Consider the following 11,159-nt stretch of genomic DNA (forward strand, 5'->3'; position numbering starts at 1 on the left):
GTTCTGCATGGAGCACTGGGTGTTATGCACAAACAATGAATCATGGAACACTTCATCTAGAACTAATGATGTAATGTATGGGGATTAACATAAGAATAAAAAAAAATAAATAAATAAATAGAAAAAAAAAAAAAAAGAAGTGCTGCCCACCTCCTCCCCAGAAAGCACAGCGATGAAGGGGAGGGTCTGCTCTCTCGGGGAGGCCCCCAGGCCAGGCTACACGGGATCTGATAAAAGTGCAACAACACAGCAATTCCAGGAGGGAGGGGCAGACGCAGGCCCTTTATTCCCCGTCTGTGTTCCTGGGGCCAAGTTCTCCCGCTGTCCGCGTGATCCCCACCCACAGGACAGGGTGGCTCCACGGTGAGAGGAGGGCCTTGCAGGTGGGGCCCTGGGGCGGATACAGGGAGACCGTCAATGTGGAGAGAGGACGGGCTTCTCTGGCTCTCCCGAGCTGCTGTTTGTGGAGGCACATGCGGCTGGGGACCCTGCAAGGGGAGTCCCCAAGGAAAGGGCATGATGCAGGCACCTGCAGGAGCCGTGTCTCTCAGAATCGGGGCCCTGGCCTTGCCTTGGTCAGAGCCAGGACAAGGAGGGCCCATGACGACTCTTGGCTGGTGTCTTTAGGTCCCATCTGGGACTTTGCTGAGGTGCCCAGTAACCACAAGGTGGAGGAACTTCTGTTTAGCTCTCGACGTTCCTCCAGATCTCGAACCAAACCCACATATGCCACATCAGCCCCTGCATGTCAGCATGGTACAAAACCCACTGTGGAGACCGCTGTGCACCCCATCCTGGACCTCAAGGCTCCCTGCCGTCCCACTGGCCCCTGGTGGCTTGGCAGCCCAGTGACCAGAGCTGCCGTCCAGGGAGGCCTCTAGCCAGAGTGAGCCGTCCCTGCCTTTAGGGCCCGGCCTCTGGGGCTCTGTCTGGGGCAGTTATCACACTGACTGGTTTTAATCAGTGTCATTTGACAACAGTCACTTTAACAGATACCATCCCGGGGCCTATGTGAGGTGGGTGTCGGGAGCTGGACCCATGGGGCTCTCCCCACATCCCCCTGCAGACACCTGCTCTGGTATAAAATGGGTACAGGTTCCACCATGGGATGCGTTTAGACTCTGTAGCAACTCATCTATGCGACTAGCTAGATCCTGGGCATCTCTCCAGCTAGGGTTTACAGAACAGCGGGTCTCATGGGGGTGGGTGGGGGGATCGTCCCCAGGGGCAAGTGTAGACACAGTTCGGTTTGCTACGGCAGGGGGAGGGAGGCATCTGGGGAGAGAGCAGGGACGCTGCCAGGCATCCTACAGTGCAAGATGGTCCTCCACAAGAAAGAACTACCCAGCCGAGACGTCGCCTGCGCCATGGTGGAGACACCTGGTGGCAGCTTAACTCACTTATTTATTTCTATTTCTATATTTTTAAAGATGTATTTACTTATTTATTTGAGAGAGAGGGAGATTCCAGGTCTTTGCTAAACAGAAAGATTACCAGCAAGCATTTTTTATACATGTAACTTACATGCTGGATAGACTTCTAGAAGTAAAATTTCTTGGTAGAGGGTTGTGTACAGTTTAAAATATTGATGGGTTTTGCCAAAGTGTTAAAATGTTGCACCACCCGCTGTCTTGACGGCAACGATGGCGGGGAATAGGAGGGCCCGCGCCTTCCGTTCGGCTATGTGGTGTTTGCCACCGCGTGGGCAGAAACATGGCGCCTTGTTTCATTGTTCTCCAGCTCCCCATGCAGCCCGCGCTGTGTGGGGCACCTGCTCCCGCCCTGATGGAGCCACCTCGTCACCGACCTCGCGTCCCTACGCTGGGCACGTGCGCCAGTGCCCGTGACAATGAGGGATGAAAACCCGCGAGTGGACAAGGACGATTCAGCAGCTGTGTGACCTGTGGGAGGTCTACACGACAACTCATTTGTAGAAGCGCCACTGAAAAGCAACTAGGGGAAACCCTTTGTAAAGAATTGTTCTGAAAATGGATTAGTACTTAGTTAACATTCATGTAAATCTTGATATTAATATATGTTGCGATTTATTAATTTAAGAGGGATTAAATAAGAAGCAGCTTTCAGCTCTTCTGTCCTTAGTTTATGGGGTTCTAAAAGGGAAGTGAAATGAGTAGGAAAAAGTGTTACCATTCTGTGTGTAAACACCGACTTTCAGAAAACAGCTTACAAGACTTGGCCAGCGACTGTGTTTTGGAGAACCTTATCGCAGGGACACGGGAGAATATTTGCACCCCTGTTTCAGGCCCTTCGCTTTCAGTGAACTTGGACAAACGTGTAGCCAGACAAGAGTGGAGCGGGGTGCGCAGGCAGCCCCTGCGGTCTGCGGGGTGCGTGGGGCTCTTACCTAGTCGGTTGCACGGGTTCCGTTTGAAGAGGGCTCTCAGCAGACTCTGGGCTTCCATGCTGAGGAACTGTGGCATGCCCAGCTTGGCTCTGCAAAACAGCGTTGTAGTTTGGGACAAGAAGGATGACCAGAGTTTTCTCCAGCACTTTGGGACCCTGCTCGGTCAGCATCAACAGACAGACCAAATCAACGTGACCCAGAGCAGCAGTGCCCAAACTGTTTGGTCTTAGGGCTCTTTGGCACTTTAGAAGTCATTGAGGGCAGCAACCTACATTGTTTATATGGGTTCTATGGGAGAAATTTTTATAATAGCTATTTAATAATTCACTTACAAATAACACAAACATTAAAAATAAACAATAAAATTCCCATGAACAGAAGTAACATTTTTAATGGAACTGAATTATGTTTTCCAAAATAACAACAAAGGCTTTGGCTAGAAGAGTGCTATTGTTTACATTTTGGGAGTCTCTTCTGGGTTAGATGAGAGACAGCCAGATACCTTTTTTTTTTTTTTTTAAGATTGATTTATTTATTTGAGTGAGAGAGAGAGAGAGAGGGAACATGCATGTGCACGGGGGACAGAGAGGGGCAGAGGGAGAGGGAGAGAGAAACTTTAGCAGATTCGGCACTGAGTGCAGAGCCCGGTGCAGGACTTAAGCCCAGGACCCTGAGATCATGACCTGAGCCAAAACCAGAGAGTCCACCATTCAACCAACTGAGCCACCCAGGCGCCCCGACAGCCAGATCCTCTTATCTTGCCTCTATGTTCAATATGTTGCCATATTATGAAGAAAATCTGGGACTTCACAGAATAGAACAAATAATCCTAAAATTTGTGTGGAACCACAAAAGACCTCACATTGCCAAAACAATCTTTTAAAAGAAGAACAAAGCTGGAGACATCACAGTTCCAGATTTCAAGTTATATTACAAAGCAGTAGTGATCAAGACAGGATGGCACGGGCACAAAAATAGACTCATAGATCAGTGGAACAGAAAACCCAGAAGTAAACCCCCAATTACATGGTCAATTAATCTTCGACAAAGCAGGAAAGAATATCCAATAGGAAAAAGACAGTCTCTTCAACAAATGGTGTGGGGAAAACTGGACAGCACCATGCAGAAGAATGAAACTTGACCATTTTCTTATACCATACACAAAAATAAACTCAAAATGGATGAAAGACCTAAATGTAAGACCTGAAACCATAAAAATCCTTGAAGAGAATACAGGCAGTAAGGTCTGACATCGGCCCTAGCAACGTTTTTCTAGATGTGTCTCCTAAGGCAAGGGAAATAAAAGCAAAAATAAACTATTGGGACTACCTCAAAATAAAAATCTTCTGCACAGTGAAGGAGAGAATCAACAAAGCTAAAAGGCAAACTACTGAATGGGAGAAGACATCTTTAATTGACATAGCTGATAAAGGGTTAGTATCCAAAATATATAAAGAACAGATACAACTCAACATCCCTCTAAACAAATAATCCAATTTAAAAAATGGGCAGAAGATATGAACAGACATTTCTCCAAAGAAGAAACCCAGATGGTGGACAGACACATGAAAAGATGCTCAACATCACTCATCATCAGGGAAATGAAATCAAAACTGCAATGAGATGTCACCTCACACCTGTCAGAAAGACTAAAACCCAAAACATAAGAAACAACAAGTGTTGGCAAGGATGTGGAGAATGTGGAGAAAAGGGAACCCTCTTCCACTGTTGGTGGGAATGCAAACTGGTCCAGCCACTTTAGAAAACAGTATGGAGGTTCCTCAGAAAGTTAAAAATAGAACTGCCCTATGATCCAACAATGACACTACTAGGTATCTACCCAAAGAATACAAAAACACTAATCCAAAGGGATGTATGTACCCCTATGTTTACAGTGGCATTATCTATAGTAGCCAAACTATGGAAGCAGCCCAAGTGTCCATTGATTGATGAATGGATATAGAAGATGTGGTCTATATATACGACGGAATATTACTTAGCCATAAAAAAGAATGAAATCTTGCCATTTGCAAAGACTTGGATGGTGCTAGAGAGTATTATGCTGAGTGAGATAAGTCAGTCAGAGAAAGATAAATACTATATGATTTCACTTGTATGTAGAATTTAAGAAATGAAACAAATGAGCAAAGAAAAAGAGAGAGAGAGAGAGAGACAAACCAAGAAACAGACTCTTAACTATAGAGGACAAACTGATGGTTACCAGAGGGGAGGTGGGTGGGGGCATGGGGGAAATAGGTGAAGGGGATTAAAGAGGTACTTACCAGGATGAAAAATAAATAAAATAAAATCCAGTAATCTAACTTATCTAAATAACTGCAAAAAAAAAAAAATCAGGGAAAGGAGGAGCTTGCAAGGCCCCAGGAGGGTCTCAGACCCCCAGGGGTCCTCAGATCATGCTTTAGGATCCATCGGACCACAGTTTTGTGCTGCCCATTCAGAAGTCCACACCTAGGATTAGCTGGAGGGAATTATTCTAGTTTTAGAAAAAGTAAAGATCTTGTTCCCCCTTAAAATTAAGAGAAACAGAGACAACCAACACAAAATAACAGACTGCAGCCACATATGTCAGCCACAATGAAGATCACCTGATGCCGGAAGACACTGCTCAAATCCTCTCTATGGGTTTCCTCCACTAATTTCTATCCTTCCATTTATACAATGGGGTAACCTACAAAAACTTAAGCTTTTTAGGTTCCTCTCACTTTCATAAAAGTCCATCTGCAGTGTTGAGAGAGCTGGTCATGAGCACCAGCAGCTTTATGGCTTGTCCTTCAGGGGCAGGAGTCCATGTCCTCGCACAGTAGGGGGACCTCGATTTGGAGTTGGGGTCTACCTGTTCCCCAGCCGCTGCCCTACTCCCATCCACATTCCTCCCAGATCTCTCCCTTCTGACATCATGCTTAGATGGAGCCTGCTCACATGTAAGGTGTTATAGCAAGACCAGCACTGGGTTTAGACTTCTTTCTAGGATCCTAAGAGCAAAATCCATTTGCACGGTAAATGATTCTTCCTGAGAATTGAACAGAAAATTTGTTTGTATTCAATCTCATGGGCAACATGATTCCTGCCAACGTCAGGCAGGAGAGCTTGGGCGCCTGCACAAATGGGGTCAAGAGGTAGAGAAAGAGAGGGGACCCCTCCTCTTGCATTCTCTCTAGAGCCCCTAAATCCTTCTGCCCTTCTGAATCTGTACTTTGTTTGTGATGGTCACTAATCACCATTTCTAAAATCCCTGTCATTGGGCAACATATGCAATTTTCCAATGTCATCTGTGGTGGAAGACTCCATCAGGGTCACTCAGCGATCCATTCACTCTACCCACTGTAATTAAAATGCCAAAATGCTTCTTATGGTTATTGCTAATGCCTACTCAACGATCTGGGTTTCCAAGATGGAAGCTCTTGCTATCAGAAGGTGCTAAGGAGTACAGGACGGATGCCCAAGGGTAAGTGTTTCATACTCACTTGAGGATGAGGGCCATGGTCTCCTTCCTGTCCTTCCCCTGGAACGGCAGAGATCCCGTGAGCATCTCAAACTGCAGAGCAACACAGAACAGGGAGAGTGAGTGTTCAGACTGACCAGATGTAACAGCAGAGAGCCTGGATGGGCAAAATGCAACCACGTTCATTAATCCATTCCAAATCCTGATGCATGACGCCTAGATGCTGGCCAGCATGCGCTGTGTACGTGAGCGACCAGAACGGCCTCATGGAGCTCACAGTTCAGTGGGGAGGCAGACAAGAGACAAACACCGGAAGTCTGCAGTGGGTAAGAGGGGCTGAGTGTGGTGGAGATGTGAAGGGGGACGTGAAGGGACAGCGGTCAGGCTGCACAGCTCCTATGGGGTTGGTTGAGGACCCGTCCTTCTCTGGTGGGTGCTGCGGAGGGGACCAGGGCGGAATGACTTCAGTCCATCCGTAACATCTGGTGAAAACACGATGGCACCAATAATGTTTCCAATACAGGCTGCCACACACCAGAAATAGTAAGCGGACCTTTGCCAGGATGGGCTCTGTGATAAAGACAGGGTTGAGGGTCAGCCCTCCCCAAGCAGGGATTTCTCTCTCACACAAAAGCCCTGACGACGCGGGCTCAGGAGGCAGGGCCTGCAATCGCACGGCATCCCCACCACAATGTGCACTCCGACTCGTTCGGAAGAAAGCACCTAGGGCAGCAGCCTGTCCTTGAACACAGGACACCGAATCTAACTGAAATGGGCCACAGCATCCGTCCCGGGCCGTGTCTGCGTGTCATTTCAAATTACTGTTGAGCCTTGAATGACACAGGGGTGAACAGCAAGGGTGTGAGGTACCCACTACATACATGGGTCTTCTCCCAATACATACAGTACTATTCTGTAAATGCATTTTCTCTTACGATTTTCTTAATAACCCTTTCTTTTCTCAAGCTTACTTTATTGTAAGAATATGGTATGTGGTACATATCATGTACAAAATGCGGATTAATATACTGTTTATGTTATCGTAAGGCTTCTGGTCAACACCAGGCTATTACCAGTTAATTTTGAGGGGAGTCAAAAGTTACATGTGGATTTTCGACGATCTTCGGGTCAGCGCCCCTTATCCCCATGTTGTTCAAAGGTCTACTGTATAAGAAAACAGCCTCAGTGCAGGACTTTGTATGATCTTATTAAATTTGCCTTAGTTTTGATTTGATGGCGTGTCTCTGTCCCGTTAAAATTTATCCTATAGTATTTTTCCTCTGCATTATGAAAATCTTGGGAAATACATCAAAGTAGAAAGACCAAAACAATCACCCATAACCCCATTATTCAAAGAAAGATGGAATTAACATTTGTTATTTTCTTCTTGAAAATTACTTTCTTGAAGCTGTTTTTTTTTTAAAAACATGGTTTTATATATTCACCTTTCACAGAATAAGATAAAAACTTCCATGCTGATTATAAAATCTTCGTAATACCACTTTATATGTGGATATGCCAAAATATGTTTATTTGTTGTTGGGCACTTAGAGCATTTCCAATTTCCTGCTATTATAAGTAATACTGAAATGTACATAAAAGCTTCCCTAAGATTTGGAGTTATCCTGATGGTGTGCTACCAGGAATGAAATTACAAACTTAATGAAATGAATGTAGTTGAGCCTTTATTAATACTCTTGGTTTGCTTTCTGAAAGTAAAATTTTAAAAGAAATTTAAAAAGTCCTGCCTGTTGTGATGTTTGAAGGCTGTTCTACCATACTAACCACCACCTGCTGTCTGTCCCGTGCTCACGCGTTTGGTGCGGGCGCACAGAACAGACTGCAGGCGACCAGTCAAGATGTAAGTCATAAAAACTGGGAGTGAGAGAGTCCCCGAGAGAATCTGAAAGTGGACAAACAACTAAATTGAAAGGTAGAGTACTCTGGCAGATGAGCTGTCCATCTGATAAAATAGGAGGAAAGTTTATAAGTTGATCTTGGAAGTTAAAATAGGTCTTAAAATAGAATCATATTAGCAAAGAAAATGCTCTTCCTATTTTGGTTCTATCTTTTTTCCCCCTCCCTCCTTTCTTTCTTGAGTCTACTATGAATGAAATTCAATTTCAAGGAAACGCCTTTTAGGCCACGTGAAACCAGAAAGCTATTAGTCATTGCTACAAAAATGGAGCCCATCCTAAAGTCTGTGCATCATGTAACTATCTATTATGAATCAACCAGCAACTTGCACACATCTGCCTAGTGATTACTTCTTAGCTTTGACTATGACTCGCAGGAGCCACATTCTTTGTGTTTCTCTCCCTCCAGCCTGCTTGTCTTCCTCCTACAGCGTTCTTCCCCATGCAACACAGTGGGAAATCCTGAACCGTTTAGGAACACCCAACACGGTGGCGTACGTGGGTGTTCAATGAATGAAGATGATGATGGTGGTGGTGATGATGGCGAAGCTATGTATTTTCTCAACCCACACGTGTCTCTCTGCTTTGGCTTCACTTCCAGCCCCTTTAAGGGTTCCCTTTCTATCACACGGGGACAAAGGAGGTCATTTCGGTATTACTGTTCTCATCAAGAAATTTCTCAGTATTTAAGTATCTCATTAAATCAGGGCATTTCTGATGAGCTTTCCTGGGACATTACATATAGTAGGAGTTTTGGTCTGGTGTTGAACAAGACTGAGACTGGCCAAGGTTTCCAGGGCAAACGAATACAAACCATGGTTTGCCGTGGGGTCTCATAGTCCAGCACAAGTGCTGGGGGTACCCCAAGGGATGCATTCACAAGGGAGCTCCAAGGTCGGCCGTGGAAATGTGCAGAGGGAACCCGAAGAGACTGGGGTATAGCTTCACTGTGAGTGCTTATGAAATTTCCAGGAAGATAAATATTCTGATGTGTCTGGGGACAGTTCTGATGGTCAGGACTGGACAGGTTGGTGGGGTTGGTGCCAGTGACGTTTACTGAGTAGAGGGAGGGACGCCACTTCCCATCCTACAATGCATAGGACAGCCTCCACCCAAAGAGCTGTCCAGCCCCAAACCTCAACAGTTGAAAGCCCTGTCTAAAGGGACATGCAATGAGCCTGAAGCGAGTGGCCAGCCCCGGGGCACTGACACAGGAGGAGCCCCAGCGGTGCTGCGAGCAGTGGAATGAGAAGCTTCTCTGTAAGGGGGACACTTCATAGCAGGGAGCCTACAATTCAAGTTCATTCGGTCGATCGACATTCTTACAAAAGAACTCAAGAGCAAGTTACATCTTAATCTGAAAACAGACAAGCACAAATCCTACAACGAAATGGACCGTTTGAGATGGCAGCAGTCCCCGGGGCCGGGTGCGCAGGGCTGGATTTTGCTCACCAGGTGTATTTATGTTTGTGCAGAGGTGTCAGGGTGCTTGGGGCACAGACGAGTCCCCACCTCACTGTGCACCACCCCTGCTCTGAGCACTCGAAGGTCGATGCTGACCTGCTCCTCTCAGCAGCCTCAGGAGGAAGCCTCGGGTCCTTGTGTCCTTTCCCAGGGGCGGCGCCTGAGCCCTGAGCCAGCGATATGTGTGCATCAGTGTACAAACAATTTACACAGATACTTGTGTGTGAACATCCACACACGTTTAGTGCTGGCAAAGAATGGGAGAAGAATCTCAGGTGGTCTCACAGGTGACCTGGCATTCAGGAGATGTTTCTAAAGCACCCACAAAACACAACCCCAACTCCTCCTGAAGACTGAGTTCCAGACGAGTGTGGAGATGTTAGGGACCTACCATTGCAACGGACACCATCACTACGGCTTACGTTCTTTTCCAGTTACAAGTACCTAACTTCAGACATTCGATTCTGTTCGAGGACAAGGATCTCCACCATGAATGTAGGTGTCTTCATACGGGCTCTCTGGAGGGCACTTGGGGACCATGAGAGGACACGGGTGTAGTTCCTCAGTGGAGAAACGCAAGGGATGGGCAGCAAGCCCCTCCAGGGTGCAGACCGTTCCTCGGGCCCTCCCTCCATGGCTCTGCCCCCTCTTTAACAAAGCCGGGGCAGGGCACCTTGTAAACACAACATGCCCTCAACTGACCTCTTCCCGAAGCCGAGCTCAGACACGACACTAAATGCCACACCAGACCCATCCTTCTATTGCAAATGGCAATTTGGAAGTCATTCCTGGTGTTGCCCAAGGAAGTGCTGAACGCAGGGATCCTGACATCTGGCTGCAAGCTGGTTGCCACTTGGGGCCAAAGGGTTTGGTGGGCAGGACGAAATGAGAATGTGGCTTTAGAACAATGGTGTGATCTTAAACCAATCACCGAAGAGCTTTATTTCCACCTCTGTAACCAGAAAGAACGATATCTTTCCCACGTAACGTGGAGATTTTTTGGTTCAGGTGAAATGCGCGGTGCCTCCCAAACTCGGAGCCACGAGACGTACTCTGTTGTCGTTGACAGCCCCTCCTGCTTCCTGCCGCTGAGCAAAACAGCCGTGCTAGAACCAGCTGCCGTGAGACACCGAATGCGGGGTCCTTTCGACTGAAATGATGCCACCAATTCAAAGCAATGCCCAGTACCCACAGTCCCTGGTGTGTCAACGATGCCAGACGGTAGCTGGAACCAGGTCTCCTTTAGAGAAGCCAAGAACCAACCTCTATGATATTCCCCAAACTCCAGAGCATTCCTATAGCTTCGGGACAAGGAAGGGCAGGGGACCCCAGGTGGAGGTTAGGCTGGGGAGCCCACAGCGGTGTCACCCCCACGGGGCACAGAGCTCACTGAGCACGGCCTCTGCTGTCTGTGATGGGAGTCCACGCAGAAGGTCATGGGGGTGCTGAGGAAATGCCGCGTGCTGGGGAGACACTCCGAGGGGGGAATCACAACAGAAGATGACAGACTCATAACAGCAACTTGTCAAAGTGCAAAGAAGACACAAGACAGAGTCAAGCTAGGGTTCCCCAGGAGACACCTCTGAACCCCACCTCCAGACATGGCCCAGGGGCTCTGCAGCCAGGAAGTGAGGCAAGTGATGTGGTGGCAAGGCAGGTGGCCTGGACACACAGAAGCTGGGCTTGGGACACATGGAGCTGGGCTGGGGACGCACGGGAGCTGGGCTGGGGATGCAGGGAGCTGGGCTGGGGACACACAGGACCTGGGCTGGGGACGCAGGGACCTGGGCTGGGGATGCATAGGAGCTGAGGCTGGGGACGCATGGGAGCTGGGCTGGAGATGCACAGGAACTGGGCTGGGGATGCAGGGAGCTGGGCTGGGGATGCACAGGAGTTGGGCTGGGGACACACGGAGCTGGGCTTGGGATGCATGGGAGCTGGGCTGGGGATG

At 47.7% G+C, this 11,159-nt stretch overlaps 1 protein-coding gene across 1 annotated transcript in view; it reads right to left on the reverse strand.

Annotated features, from left to right (window-relative positions):
• Window positions 1-11,159, reverse strand: part of RPS6KA2 (ribosomal protein S6 kinase A2) — a 259,047-nt gene that overhangs the window by 34,531 nt on the left and 213,357 nt on the right. The window contains exons 12-13 of the mRNA XM_081829387.1: window positions 5,851-5,921; window positions 2,149-2,454 (exon numbers count right to left, since the gene is read on the reverse strand). Coding sequence (XP_081685513.1) covers window positions 2,149-2,454; window positions 5,851-5,921 — 377 coding nt within the window. The remainder of the gene's footprint in view (window positions 1-2,148; window positions 2,455-5,850; window positions 5,922-11,159) is intronic.

Source organism: Leptonychotes weddellii, chromosome 8 (genome assembly GCF_054177405.1).
Source record: "Leptonychotes weddellii isolate Sample4059 chromosome 8, ASM5417740v2, whole genome shotgun sequence".
NCBI classification, from domain to species: domain Eukaryota; kingdom Metazoa; phylum Chordata; class Mammalia; order Carnivora; family Phocidae; genus Leptonychotes; species Leptonychotes weddellii.